We start from the raw sequence: 17,692 nt of genomic DNA, 5'->3' as shown, positions 1-17,692 counted from the left end.
TCCCCATCCCACGAATGAGAAATACTTAATCACTATTATTCAAAAGATCTACCAGAATCCTTTTGAAAACAATCAGTCATTTTACACCCTTTATTAATGCTACTGATTGAATTTTCTATCAGGTCATTCAGCTCATTCTTAGTACAAGGAATGCCAGTTATCTCAGCCAACCTCCTCAGTTTGCCAGTCTAAGTCCATCCTTCCTTTTTTCCCAGTTTAGCGCTGCTAGTGAGCTCAATGAGCACACTATCTCATCAATCTGCCCATCACTGAAAGCTTTGACTTGCACTCACCATGGAACAACCCCCTGTGGAATCCTACTTTCACAAACACTTTGTTCAGTTACACACTAGATAAACTAGCTATGAGCAAAAAATGTTGGAGAAAGCAAAAGTTAAGTCAAATTTACAGGAATTGCTGTCCTTAAGGATATTCTTTTAGTAAAACGTTTACTGTTTATAACTTCACCAGAAGTTCAAGTACCTGAGTCTGGTCTGCCATCAGAACTGCGAAACTCCTGCATTCTCTTCTCTAGTTTTTGCTGCCGTCGCCGTTTCATAACCACCTCAGGATTGGATATTGTGCGAGTGAAGCTGGTCTCAGGCATATCTTTGTAAACCTCAGCTGCAAGGCGAAAATTCTCACTGCAAGTTAGTTTAAATAAAAAGAATGTCATTAAGAGCTTAAAATACATATATCCTTATTACTTCACATACAACATAAATGCAGTAGGATTCACAGACACAGGACCTCATTTAAATCATTGTAAGATGGTTTCTACGTGAATTTCATTTTTGTGAAGGTTAATGCTGTTCATTTACCAGTGCTCACCTGATATAAAAAAAAAAAAAAACAATTTAAGGACTACTAGCTGCTAGTTTTCAGAGAAAAGAAGTCTTCTACCTCTTAAACATGGGGACAGGGGGAAAGGCATTAAAGAAACTTTACATTATACCCCTAACTTTATTATGATTTCCAATACCGAAAGCATGGAAAAGCTGAGTCAGTGTGTGCTTGCAAGTCACACTTTTTCTTTTGCAAATGAACTTAAAAACAACTATAATTTAAGTTTTAAAAAGTAAGTTTAAACCACTTACATATCATCCCCATGAAGAAGTCTGTCATCTTTATCTGATGCTTGTCGCAGTGCCTCTTTTTCACGTCTCTTTTTTTCTTTTTTTTCTTTTTTTGAGAGAGTTCGCTTGAAATTCTGAATTACTCCCTCTTTTTCTTGTTTTTCAGGCCCATTACTCTGAGCTTTCTGAAATAAATGAGTTTAAAACAGCTTCCATCAATTTCAATCCAAAGTTAGTAGTGGTTTTAACTTTGCAGATGAACCTGTTTAAGACACAGTATCACTGACCCCAAAACCAACACTCCAGGCAACAACATTCCATTACACAGCAAAGGGACTAATGCTCTCAAGGAAAACACAGAGAAGGCAAATATAATGTCATGTTCCAAAGAAGGCATGAACTAATTGTACTCAACAAAGACAAGAAACTGCAGTTTTTTACTTGAATAATGCCTGATATCTGCTCGGCTTCAAAAGATGAAATGAAGCTGCAAAACAAATTTTTGCTTCCGAGTAAAAAGACTCTATAACAATGCTGTGCTTAATCTGCTTTCAAGGCAACTGTGCTAGAGCACCAGATAAGAATAAACTGCAGAAGGAAAAACATTACAGAGGACTTTTCCCCAATGGTATATTTTTCCAAGTTATCATTCCAGTGTTGTCTTCTTCAATTCCTGCTCCTTGCATACACAAGATAGCTGTAATCCTAGGCTTATTTGCCTTCTGTAGAGAGATTACAGAGCATGAGAGAAAGAAGATGCAGATTTTCTCACTTCTATCAGGAAGCAAAAAAACATAAGAGAAGGAAGATTGCAAATCACTTAATTCAATTAACAGAAATAGCAGGGTTGGTACATGTAGTGCAAGGCATCATTAACTTTCACTTCCACCCTGTAACATGGATGTATCCTGTAGTCAAATGCCCAGTACAAGCTCTGTCCTGGGTTGTAAGATAAGCTTGTATTCCATTTGCCATCTGTTGAAGGCAAACCGGTTGGACAGGTTTTTGTTATCTCTCTCAGAGACAATGGTTTGCCCCGTAGAGGCAATGGTTTGTTTATACACCATTGACTGATTCAATGCAGGGCTGGTAAATGTAACACCGTGAGGGGTCCCACCCAGAGGGGGAAGCCAAGCACTCTATTGTTGTTTAAAGGGGTAGCTTTTTGGGGAGAGGAGGCAGCTCTCTGGGCGGGACTCCAGAGAAGCAGCTCGCTCTCTCTCTTCGCGGGATTCCCAGAGAAGCAGCTTTCTTCGGCGGCACTCCCAGCAAAGCAGCCGGAGCGCGCTGAGGCGACGGCAGTGGAGCTCAGAGGCAACCCCGGCGCAGAGGAAGACCGGCCCCACTGCCGCCAGATCTTCAGAGGAAAACTGTACCCTTCTAAAGATCACCACTTCAGCTGCAACTCATCAACCATTGCAAGGGGAGCAATTGTCCCAGCAGAACTGCTACGGGCACCCCGACTCCTCAGGTTCTGGACTTTCTCACTGGTTTTGTTTGTACCGATTGCATTTGCCTTTTTAAATTGTTGTCTAGTTTTCTCCTAGTAAAGAATTGTTACTCCCATTCCCACATCTTTGCCTGAGAGCCTTTTAATTTAAAGATCCTGGTAATTCAGAGGGAGGGGGGTTTGCCGTTCTCCATTGCACAGGAGGCTTTGCCCTCTTCCACAGACTCCTGTCTTGTCGAACCAAGACAGATATTGGCGCCCAACGTGCGGCCCGAGGGCATTGAGAGGGAAAAAGGATTAACAGTTCTTAAGTAATTTGGGTTTTTGTTGTGTGTAAAAACATCTTCAGCATCACAATGTGGTCTAGTTTACCTTGGTTTGGGTGACACGTGATCATAGCTATACTTTTCCCATTTGCAGACCCTTATCTAAAAATGGGTCCTATAACTAAGGCTACGGTGTCTGTTATCAAGTTTGGCTTCTGGGTTAATTGGGTGAGGAATTCATGGATCTTTAATTTCCTCTGGAAGGCAGGTACATGGATTCATAGCTATCACACGTTAACTGTATGTTTTTGGGGTTACTTTAATAACGGTACCTACTGCGAGGAAATAGCACCTGGGCAAACTTTCTCCCAACCTTTTAACCATCTTTTTGGGTCTGCTCCACCAGTTCTCAAAGGGTTAAGATCCTTTATAAGTGCTAATGATACCATACAATGGGTGGTGTTGCTGATAGTCCTGTTATATTTAGCATTCAGAGATAAGGGAAGATTAACCTGGATAACTACCCTCACACCTACACCACAGACTCGAGATGCTGCTGCTCCAGAGCCTGACCCTGCCCCACAGCCCACCTCAGAAATGAACTGCCCAGATTGGGTGAGGGTTCTGGTTAAGGAGATACGAGAGATGCTGAAGGAGTGCATTTCCCCAGCTGGTGAGAAACCGGCCCTTTGCCTTGAGGAAGGACAGTCTAATAGTACAGCTGTGGAACCCACAAATGTTACAACTGTCCAGGTTCCAGCTGAACCACAAAGGCAGTCACGGTAAGCAGCAGTGGCCCCGGTAGAAACAAGGAAGTCTAAGGTGAAAGCAGAGCACCCTGCAGATAGGGACAGGAATGGAGGAACCTCACAACCCACAGGGGACCCAGAGATTGCTATCATCACTGAGTCCCTGACGTACGAAAGTCTTCGTAATCTGCATAAAGACATTGTGCGACGAGGGCGTGAGGCTTATGCTACCTGGCTACTCCGGGTTTGGGATCTTATGGGTACAGGCGTGCAGCTGGACGGTGGTGAGGCAAGGAACTTGGGACCCTTGACCCAGGACTCGGGTATAAATCAGGTTTTTGTAAGGGAACCAGGGTCCCTTTCTCTCTGGGAGCGGCTCTTAATGAGTGTCAGGGAGAGGTTTGTCCACAGAGAGAGAATGCAAGAGCACCATCATAGAATGCACTGGAAGACCCTCGAGGAAGGGATCCAACAGCTGAGGGAAGTGGCAGTATTGGAGGTACTCTTTGGGAGGGATGGACGACACAATAATGACCCTGACAAGGTCAGGTGTACGGGACAAATGCTGTGGAGTCTGGCTAATCTTGGGCCATCTCAATACACCACCTTCATTGCAACAATCAATGCTGACACCCACCGGGAGACAATAGGTTCTGTTGCCAACAAACTTAGGAATTATGAGAGTATGATTAATGGCCCAATGCAGGCTCATATCTCAGCTGTGATTAAGGAGTTTAAAGAGGAGATGAGGGAGGAGATAAGGAAGGTTAATACAGCACCCGTGAGAGTCACAGGCCCCAGAATCAGCGCCCAACATTCCCCAGCTAGAGAGAGAGGGTACACCCCAAGGGCTAATCTGTGGTTCTTCCTGCGTGACCATGGGGAAGACATGGGGAGATGGGATGGGAAACCCACTTCTGTCCTGGCAGCACGGGTCCGTCAACTTAAGGAGGGAAACTCTAACCGGGGGAGTTCCACCAAAGTGAAGGTAGCCTCAACCTCCCGTGACCAAGCTTGTGGGTACGATCTGTCAGACCCCCTTGAAGGGAACTCTAGTATGTATGCCCAGGAAAGGAATGATTAACCAGTGTTAGAGGGGCCCTGTCTCTAGCCAGGGAGAGGCACGGGAAAACCGGATCTTCTGGACAGTGTGGATCCGATGGCCTGGCACATCAGAGCCACAAAAATATGATGCTTTAGTTGATACTGGTGCACAGTGTACTCTGATACCATCGGGACATGTGGGGGCAGAGCCTGTTTCCATTGCTGGTGTGACAGGGGGATCACAACAATTGACTCTGGTGGAAGCCGAGGTGAGCCTGACTGGGAAGGAGTGGAAGAAACATCCTATAGTGACTGGCCCAGATGCTCCGTGTATCCTAGGCATAGACTTCCTCCGGAGCGGCTATTACAAAGACCCAAAGGGACTCAGGTGGGCTTTTGGAATAGCCGCTGTAGAGGCAGAAGACATTAAGCAATTGAACGCCTTGCCTGGACTGTCAGAAAACACCTCTGCAGTAGGACTCCTAAGGGTGGAAGAACAACGCGTGCCAATTGCGACCTCGACAGTGCACTGCCGGCAGTATCGGACGGATCGAGATGCCGTGATCCCCATCCACAAAATGATTCGGGAGCTGGAGAGCCAAGGGGTGGTCAGCAAAACCCACTCACCCTTCAACAGCCCCATCTGGCCTGTGCGCAAATCTGACAAAGAATGGAGATTGACTGTGGACTATCGTGGCTTAAATGAAGTGACTCCACCGCTGAGCGCTGCTGTGCCGGACATGCTGGAACTCCAGTACGAGCTGGAGTCCAAGGCAGCAAAGTGGTATGCCACCATTGATATTGCTAATGCGTTTTTCTCCATTCCTCTGGCAGCAGAATGCAGGCCTCAGTTTGCTTTCACCTGGAGGGGCGTGCAGTACACCTGGAACCGACTGCCCCAGGGGTGGAAACACAGCCCCACCATCTGCCATGGACTGATCCAGGCTGCACTAGAAAAGGGTGAGGCTCCAGAACACCTGCAATACATTGATGACATCATTGTGTGGGGGAGCACAGCGGCAGAAGTGTTTGAGAAAGGTGAGAGGATCATCCAGATACTACTAGAAGCTGGCTTTGCCATCAAGAAGAGCAAAGTCAAGGGACCTGCCCGAGAGATCCAGTTCCTGGGAGTGAAATGGCAAGATGGATGGCGCCAGATTCCCACTGAGGTCATCAACAAGATCACAGCTATGTCCCCACCAACCAGCAAAAAGGAAACACAAGCTTTCCTGGGTGCCATAGGTTTCTGGAGAATGCACATTCCTGAGTATAGCCAGATTGTGAGCCCTCTTTATCTGGTTACCCGAAAGAAGAATGATTTCCACTGGGGCCCTGAGCAGCAACAAGCCTTCACCCAGATCAAGCAGGAGATCGCTCATGCTGTAGCCCTTGGCCCAGTCAGAACGGGACCAGAGGTCAAGAATGTGCTCTACTCTGCAGCCGGGAACCATGGGTTGTCCTGGAGCCTTTGGCAGAAAGTGCCTGGGGAGACTCGAGGCCGACCACTGGGATTCTGGAGCCGAAGTTACAGAGGGTCTGAAGCCAACTACACTCCCACAGAGAAGGAAATCTTGGCTGCCTTTGAAGGAGTTCAAGCCGCCTCGGAGGTAATTGGCACAGAAACACAACTCCTCCTGGCACCCCGACTACCGGTGCTGGGGTGGATGTTTAAAGGAAAGGTTCCCTCTACCCACCATGCCACTGACGCCACATGGAGCAAATGGATTGCCCTCATCACTCAACGCGCCCGTATTGGAAACCTGAATCGCCCTGGGATTTTGGAGATAATTACGAACTGGCCAGAAGGTGAAAACTTTGGTCTCACTGATGATGAGGAGCAGGTACAAGTGGCAAGGGCTGAAGAAGCTCCACCATACAACCAACTACCAGCAGAGGAGACCTGCTACGCTCTTTTCACTGACGGTTCCTGTCGCATCGTAGGGATGAACCGGAAGTGGAAAGCAGCCGTATGGAGCCCCACACGCCAAGTTGCACAAGCTACCGAAGGAGAAGGTGGATCGAGCCAACTCGCCGAACTCAAGGCTGTTCAGCTGGCTCTGGACATTGCTGAAAGGGAGAAGTGGCCAAAGCTCTACCTTTATACTGATTCGTGGATGGTAGCCAATGCTCTGTGGGGCTGGCTGGGAAGGTGGAGGAAGGCCAACTGGCAACGTAGAGGAAAGCCAATCTGGGCTGCTGATATATGGAAAGACATTGCCTCTCGGGTGGAAAAGCTGACGGTGAAAGTCCGTCATGTAGATGCCCATGTCCCCAAAAATCGGGCTAATAAGGAGCACCGAAACAACGAGCAGGTAGATCAGGCAGCAAAAATAGAGGTGTCAAAGATAGACTTAGATTGGCACCATAAGGGGGAGTTGTTCTTGGCTCGATGGGCTCATGATGCCTCAGGTCATTAGGGCAGAGATGCCACCTACAAGTGGGTACGAGACCAAGGGGTGGATCTAACCATGGACAGTGTTTCCCAGGTTATCCATGACTGTGAGACGTGTGCTGCCATCAAACAGGCCAAGAGAGTGAAGCCCCTATGGTATGGTGGGCGGTGGTCCAAGTACAAGTATGGGGAGGCCTGGCAGATTGACTATATCACACTGCCCCAGACACGCCAAGGCAAGCGCTACGTGCTGACCATGGTGGAAGCCACCATTGGATGGCTGGAGACTTTCCCTGTACCTCATGCCACTGCCCGGAACACCATCTTAGGCTTGGAAAAGCAAGTCCTGTGGAGACACGGCACCCCTGAGAGAATTGAGTCTGACAAAGGCACCCATTTCAAGAACAGCCTTATCAACACCTGGGCCAGAGAACATGGTATCGAATGGATATATCATATTCCCTATCATGCTCCAGCTGCCGGCAAAGTTGAACGGTGCAACGGACTCCTTAAGACTACCCTAAAGGCACTTGGTGGGGGAACATTTAGAAACTGGGAAATTAACCTGGCAAAAGCAACCTGGATGGTCAACACCCGGGGGTCTGTCAATCGAGCTGGCCCTGCTCAGTCAGAACCCTTACACGCAGTAGATGGAGATAAGGTCCCTGTAGTACATATGAAAGGTATTTTAGGGAAAACTGTTTGGATTAATCCCACCTCAGGCAAAGACCAACCCATTCGTGGGATTGTCTTTGCTCAAGGACCTGGTTACACTTGGTGGGTAATGCAGAAAGATGGGGAGACCCGCTGTGTACCACAGGGAAACTTGGTCTTAAGAGAGAACTGGGTGTAAGATTTCATGGTGTGCAGATGGAAATAGAATAAGGGGTGGATAATGTCCTGGGTTGTAAGATAAGCTTGTATTCCATTTGCCATCTGTTGAAGGCAAACCGGTTGGACAGGTTTTTGTTATCTCTCTCAGAGACAATGGTTTGCCCCGTAGAGGCAATGGTTTGTTTATACACCATTGACTGATTCAATGCAGGGCTGGTAAATGTAACACCGTGAGGGGTCCCACCCAGAGGGGGAAGCCAAGCACTCTATTGTTGTTTAAAGGGGTAGCTTTTTGGGGAGAGGAGGCAGCTCTCTGGGCGGGACTCCGAGAGAAGCAGCTCGCTCTCTCTCTTCGCGGGATTACCAGGGAAGCAGCTCTCTTCGGCGGCACTCGCAGCGAAGCAGCCAGAGCGCGCTGAGGCGACGGCAGTGGAGCTCAGAGGCAACCCCGGCGCAGAGGAAGACCGGCCCCACTGCCACCAGATCTTCAGAGGAAAACTGTACCCTTCTAAAGATCACCACTTCAGCTGCAACTCATCAACCATTGCAAGGGGAGCAATTGTCCCAGCAGAACTGCTACGGGCACCCCGACTCCTCAGGTTCTGGACTTTCTCACTGGTTTTGTTTGTACCGATTGCATTTGCCTTTTTAAATTGTTGTCTAGTTTTCTCCTAGTAAAGAATTGTTACTCCCATTCCCACATCTTTGCCTGAGAGCCTTTTAATTTAAAGATCCTGGTAATTCAGAGGGAGGGGGGTTTGCCGTTCTCCATTGCACAGGAGGCTTTGCCCTCTTCCACAGACTCCTGTCTTGTCGAACCAAGACAAGCTCACATCCCTATACCCAAAGCACTTCTAAAATTAACAAGCGCTAGTTCCAAAAGCAAAGGAAATTTAGTGCACAGCACAAGATCAAAAACTTGCCTTAAGATAGCCCACACTGAACAGCATGTTTTCCACAGCTATAGGCAACCAAGCTACGTATAATATATATAACTATATTACTCCCGGAGCCAAAGTCTAATCTAATTTAATGTTTAAATTGCTATATTAAAGCAAATTTTTGTACAGCTGATGTTGGCAGCTCATTAATTTTGAATTTGTTAGAGAAAAAATATAATCAAAAACCAAGAAAGCAAAACCAAACCAAATCAAAAAAACCTGCACAAAAGAAAAAAGTCTTCCATCATTTTTTTCAAGAAACACATTGTTACCCAAGGAGATAACATTTTTTCGCTCTTTAACTCCCGCTGGCATTCACTTTTAAGAACTTTGCAAGAGGCAGGATTACCTCCTGGTATGTGGCACCACATACTATTTGAGGTATTTTTCAAGTCATCATAATAGAACAAAGCAAGCTTTAAGTTCTCTAGGCATGCTCCAGTACTAGACAGCTACCTGGATCACAGCATCACCAGGCATCAAAAGATAGAAATGCTGTGTTGCAAAAATTAAGTATTTAAAAACACTTGCTCCAGATATCGAAGGTCATGAGCAGCAGTTGTTTTCAGGAATTAGAAAAATGGGAGTTATGTTTCCCTATATAAGCAAACCCCAGAGATTTCAAAACTGCTGTTAGCACTAGCATGATCTATAAAGACTCACCTTTGGAGCAAGCGTATCATTTTCATTCTTGAGGACAAACCTTCCCTCACGATCATCTTTGTTCCAGTTTAACTGTACAACGAGAGGCTTCTCATCCACATCTAATCTTCTTTCTTCTTCAAAAAAAGGAAAAGCAGTAACAATTACTTGGTATCTCAAGAGCAAAGATACTTAAAAATAAATTAAGCTTTCAAAAAAACCACAAGGTTTGCTTAACAGAACACACCAGAGCTGATGTTTCCTGTTAAGTATAGCGACAGAAAGAAAGCTTGGGGAATGTAGAATTAATTACATGTCCCCTTTCCAGCAATAAGCCTAAGTGTTTTCCATCTATCTACATAAGCTAAAGATCTCCATAAGGTAGCACTGCACAACTCCTTTGTCAGAACTAAGTCCCGGAACACAACATTACCACTCTGGAGGAGAAGTTAGATCTAGAGTTAAAATGTTTAGAACTTTGTAACATCCTAGGCTTTCTAAATACTCATTTTTCGTATTTTAAATTTACTTTAAAGTAGACCACAGTCTGGTTGCAGCCCAAGAAATACTATTCTAAAAAGACTGCACAAAAATAAACAAGATTGCAAAATTTTAACAATAAAACAAATCAAAAGCCCCCATAACATTATGCAGATCTGAGACAATATTTAATTTACAGTATTATATCTATTTTAAGTATATGGAAAAACAACTGACAGAGTGGTAATAAAACTTAAGCAAGTCTTGCTATTTGATTCTCCCTTTGAAAAAAAGGAGACAGTACATATGCCCAGGAAAACAATGATGTCTCTCTGATTATTTTTGTTTAGTAAGAAACACTCCTATTGACCTTGCACGCCTCAATCATCTTTTAAAAATCAGGAATTTTCTCTGCAAAGAAAACAATTTCATTTTGACTATAGGTACAGCATTAACAGATTTTTAAAGAAATCTAAGGCAGAAGAAAATAAATTATTTTCAGTCTTTCAAATGCAGAATTTAAGGTCATTCAAGCATTTGTGTATACTTCTGAAGTACAAAAATAAAAAACACAACCAAAAGATAGTTTATCTGTCTCCATCACCACCACCACACACACTATCACGTTCTGATCTGAAACAGACAAATTTTAGCAGTACAAAACGCTATTTAGATATCCAAGTTCTTTACAGGTAATATTAGAGGATCTGTTTAAAAAACACAGTGGCTTCAAGCAATATTAAGCTTAACTTTCCCCAGTTCAGCAGTGGAAGAACACGAGTTACAAGGCTACCATCATAGGCCCACAATTTCAAAGAACAGAAGATGTACTCTCAACTGCTCTACTTTAACAATCCTAGTCTCCTATTATAAATTTAGTCTTTACCTACTAATTCCAGAAATAACAACTCTCTCACAAATGTCAACAAACTAAAAGGATGCCAATTAGAGCATTTTAGAGATCATAATAAAATCTTACATTAACTGCAGGCCTGAAAACCACTCCCCAGAAAACAATTAGTAGCAACATATTTAAGAATAAAAATCCCAAGTCTCACGTGGTTCAGAAACTGGGGGCAAGCCTAAAGATATTTTGACTAGGAGTAGGTAAGATGGTGGTGTAGATGCAGGAAGGACTTAATGAATAAATACAAACCTCCGCTGACATGCACTTCATAAAGTGAGTATTTAGGGGATGATAACATTCGCATGTCTGGTCGAAACTTCTCTGCAAGAGTTTCTATCACATCTTGTGTTGTGGCGGTACTAGAGACACGGATACATTTTGTTGCAAAATTTCCAGCTGCTTTGTCTTGAAAGTAGAATCTCATTACTCCATGAAATTCGAGATCCTGTAAAGAAATAAAAATACAAATCTGAGTGCTGGCTAACAGTTATAAGGTTCAGAGTTCTCTTATTATTCATTACAAAGTTATGTAAAATTATGAAAATACCTCCAAATATTACACTGGTTTTCAAAATTTTCAAAGTAGTAGAATTAAAAACCAGGACACTATAAACTTGGGAAACAAAAGGCTATCGTGCAAAAAGAAATTAAGGACTATCTCTTAGTGAAAATATTGAACTTTAATCTTTAAGTATTCAAAATTACAACTATATTCAGGAGAATTAATAAAACCTCTTTTCTAAAATGTAGAGACACATCTTGAGGACTAACTCAGAACAGGGTCCTGCAGCCCAAATCTGTAAAAGTGCATGCTCAAGGAAAAGCAGAGTGTCTTAATGAAAACAGCTTGCTGTCACAGAACACACAGGATCAACTTTCTCTCCTCTTTTCACCCCTTCATGCACTCCTCTCTCCTGCTGGCATCTGTTTGTACCAGAAGCAGCCTTTTAAGGACTTTGTATTTTTTATTTTAAGAAAGGTTAATCTTTGGTACAGCTCCCTAAACACTCTGTGAGGGGGAAAAAAGCTTCAGCACCAACATGAGGTGAAGAAAAGGATTGCAGCTGTCAGCCAGGTGGCTATACTACAATTGCAAAGGCAATTTGTTCAAACTATTGTAAATTCACATCCTCAAATGTTTTCCCTAGCTACTGGAGCCTGTGCTTTACTGCAGCACACCAAACTTCACGCAGATACTGTCTGCTAATGCTACTCCACTACTGGTCTGAACTACAACTCCAAATTCAAATTTTAGTCCCTCAGTGGTCTCTACCTGGCCAATTTTTGTTCCTTGCATAAATCCCAGCAATCATGGGGTCCTGCACTCAATAGGAATCAAATATATTCATGTCTCCAGCCAACTTTGCCACATTTGCAGTTTAATAATCATTGTTCCTGTCCTCACTCTCCAGAGGCTTTGAAATAGGCAAATCCTTAGTTGTTGATCACAGTGATAGAATTTATGCTAGGCACAGCCTTTTCCAGTACTACATCTGTTCACAGGACACACTTCACAATGCTTTGAACAGCATAGAATCGAGGTATTTACTGAAGCTACTCTATCATTCAGAAGACCACTGCAAAAAGAAAGGGAAAAATATTTTTAAAGTAATTAAAAAGTCAAATAACCTACACTTCGACAAGCATCTATGTCACCTAGATACATGCAGAAATAAGCACTGCTTTTCTCAGGATATTCCCAAGCCTACACCAATACAGCAGTCCAATGAAATGCACCATGGATCTCAACAATGGCCAATTGTGTTTTATTCTCTGTTATCTGAACAATTTACAGAATTAATCTTTCAGAGCCTGCACTGCTGTTCCCACAGATCTATTGTACTTACAAACCAGTGTTCATTCCTGCAAGAAGTTACAGTTTCCACATTCCTCACTCCAGCTAACTCCCACCTCTGCGTACACTCTGAACTTAACTGCAATTTATACAATCATGGGCATAATTCTTCAGCTGGGAACATTTTTGAGGGAGCTACTACTCACCTCTCAAAAGTATCCTGACTACTTTATTTCTTGTCTTTAATAACATATACTGAATTATTAACTAATTATCCATACAAGGACTTACCCCTCTCGTGCAGAAGGCTATCAAATGACTTCTGGAAATCCTACCTACTATAGCAAAGTGGAGCTTCCTTACATGTGTTCTTGCTAACTCCTTCAATAAGTTCCAAAAGGTCTGAAGCACAACTTCTTTTCTAAGTCCTGTTTACCTTTCTAAAGTCTATTACAACAGACACTACGCGTCCATGAATTCTGTAGTTTAATGCAGTTTCTTCTCACACAGAACATCACCAGTGGATGTCCTTTGTAGTACTGGTTTCACAGTGCATTTGCATCCAACAGCCTGAAGGTGTCTACCTAACAGAGCCATTACAGACCACTTAGTAAAATTACCTCATCTCTCCCTTCAGTTTTCAGATAAAGATTCTGTAGTTCTAGTAACTTGCTTTCTTGCCTTTTTCTCTCTTAACAAATGCTGATTTGAAAGAATTCCTCATTTTTTTTTATCTCATGCTTTTATATTCTACTTGTCAGGTTTTATATCCTCACAATTTTCCTCATTTGGATACTACTTCAGCTTTCTAGTAACTATCTTTGCCTGATGTTCAGTCATGCCAGCTTCCTTTCACGCTTCCCTTGATAGCTGGCATGCTTTTGGTCTGTACCTCCAGCGCAGCATCTTTAACTCACAGCAGGTGTAGGTACTTGGCTACTTACTTGGCCCTTTTAGCTTTACCAATCTTTCATAGGGCCGGTATGCTGTATTTCCAACTGGGTAGGAAAATTCCGTACTTTCTGCAAGAAGAATGAATCTAAGTGTGTCATGTTCTCTAGAAAGGAGAGCATTCTCACATGCAATAATCTGGGTCACATTCCACACACACTTTTGTGCAGATTTGATTGAAATGGTTGCCTCTTCTGATATAACTCCTTAACCGTGATGCTTCACAGAAGAGCCACAATATTTTTATAAGTTTCAGATAACTTCAGTCAACTTTAAGTTTCAAACCATTTGTTTGATCATTGCAAAAGACAACACATAAGCCTTCTGCAGAGGTATCATGAAGCACAATCATGTCCCATTTAGAACATTTATTTCCCGTTATACAAGGTGCCATGGTTTGACGCTGGCACAATGCCAGCACCCCCATGAAAATGCACCTTCCCAAATGAATGCTGCGAGATGCAATCCGGAACAGAGCAGAGCAGGCCCAAGCTTAGTAACAAAGGAAAAAAAAAAAAAAAACAACTTTAGTAAACTACTACTATGATAAAATGAAATAAAAAAAAAAAAAAAGAAAAAAAACACACACTAAATCCAAATGAAAACCTTCCAAAATATTCCTCCTCCCCCCACACACTAAATCCAAAATTAAAACCTTCCAAAATATTCCTCCTCCCCCCACACACTAAATCCAAAATTAAAACCTTCCAAAGCATTCCTCCTCCCCCCACCCCAACAAACCACAGTGAAACACAACTTGGACCCTTGATAAAGTTATCACCCCCCAGTATAATCAATACTCAGTTCCACAAGGGAGAGAGGAGTCTCCCTTGCACCACAGACCCTCAGGAAACACTATTAACACTTCTTTAGACATGGCACCGCCCAGAGAAAATCTGCCAGGTTTTCCCACCACCAGTAACTTTTCCCAATATTTTTTTTTTTTGAGAGGAGATTGTTTTACTGAGGACACATTCCACTGCCAACTAGCCAAGCTTTTAATCTGCAGATTTTTAAATAACACAGTAGACACTGAAGAGTAAGGGAATGAAATACCGGTCCATTCAGACAAGATGAAAAAAAAAAATCCAAGAAGGTTTCTAAACTACCATGTTTGTTATTGTTGTCAATATTAGTAATACCAATAATAATAACAAGCTAAGTTACAACTTATTTTTACTTCCAGGTACTAACAACACCAACAAGACCAAAGTACATTTTGAATTCTCAAGATATAATGTCTGCATAAGCAAGTTTTGTTTTCATGTTCCAAAATAAGTAATGTGATTTTCTAATACTGCCATTTGACAATCTGTATATAAAAACAACTGAATGCAGTGACAACTCACTATTTCCCCCAACCTCTTCTACAGCAGCTTCTCAAGCTGTGTCCCCACAAACCATGTCCTTGTCCCCTCCCTTCTACTTTTTCCAAGGTTTTCTGTTAAAAAAAAAGACCGTGCAACAGCATCACAATCTTCTATCACTTCCCCATATAAGAGCCCTTTTAATGTTTCATTTCCATTATGTTCCAAACTGTGCCTTGGGGCATTGCTTAGACTATTACAGAGTTAAATAGAAGTATTTGATGACATGGAAATAATTGGTTTCACATTTCAGAAAACCAAGAAATAGGAGACTAAAAACCAAAAAAACACCCCTTCTACTCTTCATTATTTTTTTGATATCACGTGTGTGTGTGTGTGTGTCTGTGTGTGTATTGCTGCAGTTCAAGCCATATTTAACTTTCTGGCCATGTGCTTAGCAGATGAATCCCAACTACACAGGAACAGATGCCACCACTCACACTCAGACAACAAGGCAGGCACTGCACTTAAATTTCCACTCTCTAACTCTGCATTACAGTGTTTATTTTTCAGAGTTTTGTGCTTCATCCTCAAACTCATTCACTACTGAATTACTTTGTCAAAACTGCTAGGTATGTTCACTGCAGTTTATAATATGAACTTGTGTCAAGAAAAGAGGAGGCTAAAGAACAAAAATTGCTCCTCCTAAACTAGATAGATATAGACGTATCTATTATTCCCAGATACACTACTGTAAGTGTAGGAATCTCCCCAGAACACATATCTCTTGAAACCATTTTTCTATAAAGATAGTAACTGTCATTTATAATTTAACAAAAAAAAAAAATGTTTTCTGCATTTCAAGAATGACTAATTACTTAAATGTATGAACACTCCTAAATTCCTCTAAGGATTTTATATGCATGATAAGCAATTTTAGCTCTATTATCTGATCACATTCTTAGAAAACATCTGCCTTCTCAGTGCTATCAATCTCCTCTGACATTCTCCTCGAGAACTTCAGACATCATTAAATGAAAAAGAGCACTACAAAAGCAGGAAGCAAACAAACATAACAAAGTCAATCCCATAGAACACCCCAGTCACACTTAAAACTGAAGATGTGAGGTACAAGTTATTACATCAATTCTCACCAATGCTTTCAGTGAGGCTTTACAAAAGTGACTCCTGATTCTCAAAACAGTTTGATCTGTAAATCTAGTTCCCATTACTTACTGTGAAGGGTGGACCTCTGCTTTAAAGCAGTAAGCAGTAATAATCAAGATCACTCATTTGAAGTTATGCTACAGAGAAATCCAAGTAAAAGATGGAGGGAAGAGCATCTCAGGTTCTCCTCTCCAATTAAGAGTGGTTATATACACATTTGAAAAGCATTAATAATTATGGAAGGCAAAGGTGTTTAATACTTTGGCAACCCTAAACAAAGAAAATCCCCACAAAAAAACATTGTCTCCAAACTCATCTTTCTCCCAGTCATCCCACTCCTTTTACACAATATAACAGTCAAGAAGGAATATGAAAAAAAAGTAGAAAGAGATAAAAAGACTGCACTGTATATGAAGCTCAGAAAAAGCCTGCAATGTGACACAATGGGATTTGCAGCAGGGAAACCTGGACTTCCTGAAGAATCTGAGAAGCTTCAGCAAACAAAACATTAATATCCAGGAGCCACAGTCTACCGCCATGCTCACATGAGAAAGGAAACCCCTCCTTTAAAGTGTCAGAGATAATGGGAGTTATTTACCATAATATGTAGGGCACAGCAAAGTGAGATCAAACTATTACTCCCACAAGCCAGCGAAGAGTATCCATAGGCTATTAAAACTCCTATCCCACCTGCATGCATCGCAAAGCACTACATATGCAATATTTAGGAGTATTACACACTACCCATTCTGTAAACTATTCAATCTCTGGAGCAGCAGAGAATATACAAGTTTCCCTTCAGAAATCCTCATCTGCACCCCCTCCAAGAGGCTTTGATCTCTTCCAGCTGCATTGATAACACTGTTTGCCTTGCAAGCACATTCTGCATGACTGCATCTAGAAAATGCCAAAATCCAGCACTAAGAACATCACATCTTTCTTCGTGCCCCATTCAAATTCTGCAAGCAGAAATCTACAGAGAACTAAGCTGCAATTACTATTCAGGTACATGTGCTTGTTGCTCAGGAGTTTTGCTAATAGAATATAAATAAAACCAATCAACCAATAAAACAAATCCACAGTGCAAAAATTAGAATTAAAGTACACACAAGTTGCTTTCAAATGAATTCAGGTCACAGTATTGATATAACAGGTCAGCACAGCAACAATACTATCACTGCAGGATATTCTGAAGTATTCATATAATGCCTTTGTATCTGACCTGTTGTCAGTCTACACAGTAAAATGCAATTGCTTCCTTTGCCTCTCTGAAAGCCATATGTATGCATCAAATCTGTGGAATTCTAATGAGTACAAGAGTATTTTAAAAAATATTTCCTACAATATATTAAAACCTATTTAAATCAGTAAGGGAATAAGCACTGTGAAAGTACATGAGGGTGGGGTTTCTAGCATTCATTTCCAGTTCTAGCACTCAATTCCCATAATGACTGTTCAACTTGAAACTTGAGGACAGACAATACTATTAAAAAGGAATTTCAAATATTTTTTAAAAAATACTGGTAACTCTAATAAACTGTTTTCCATGTAGCAAAGAAACAGTGCTCTCATTAACCTACAGTTTTTGAGTTAACTTCAAAAAGTGCAGCTTCATGATAAAAGTCTACCTTTAATCTAACAGAAGAAAGGAAGAACAATACAGATGAAAAAACAGCTCCTGTAAAAAAAAA

The 17,692-nt window shown here is 42.2% G+C and overlaps 1 protein-coding gene across 22 annotated transcripts in view; it reads right to left on the bottom strand.

Annotated features, from left to right (window-relative positions):
* The window catches only part of AFDN (afadin, adherens junction formation factor), a 119,156-nt gene that overhangs the window by 74,607 nt on the left and 26,857 nt on the right, over positions 1-17,692 (bottom strand). For 14 of the 22 annotated variants that reach the window (XM_031504320.2, XM_077782082.1, XM_021544178.3 and 11 more), the window contains exons 2-5: positions 11,031-11,226; positions 9,416-9,531; positions 1,098-1,261; positions 484-644 (exon numbers count right to left, since the gene is read on the bottom strand). In XM_031504320.2, coding sequence (XP_031360180.1) covers positions 484-644; positions 1,098-1,261; positions 9,416-9,531; positions 11,031-11,226 — 637 coding nt within the window. The remainder of the gene's footprint in view (positions 1-483; positions 645-1,097; positions 1,262-9,415; positions 9,532-11,030; positions 11,227-17,692) is intronic. The other 8 variants (XM_077782084.1, XM_031504324.2, XM_077782087.1 and 5 more) reach the window with 1 other exon arrangement.

Source organism: Lonchura striata, chromosome 3 (assembly GCF_046129695.1).
Source record: "Lonchura striata isolate bLonStr1 chromosome 3, bLonStr1.mat, whole genome shotgun sequence".
Taxonomy (NCBI): domain Eukaryota; kingdom Metazoa; phylum Chordata; class Aves; order Passeriformes; family Estrildidae; genus Lonchura; species Lonchura striata.
The sequence above is the reverse complement of the archived record's forward strand: the minus strand, read 5'-3'. Positions and strand labels throughout refer to the sequence as shown.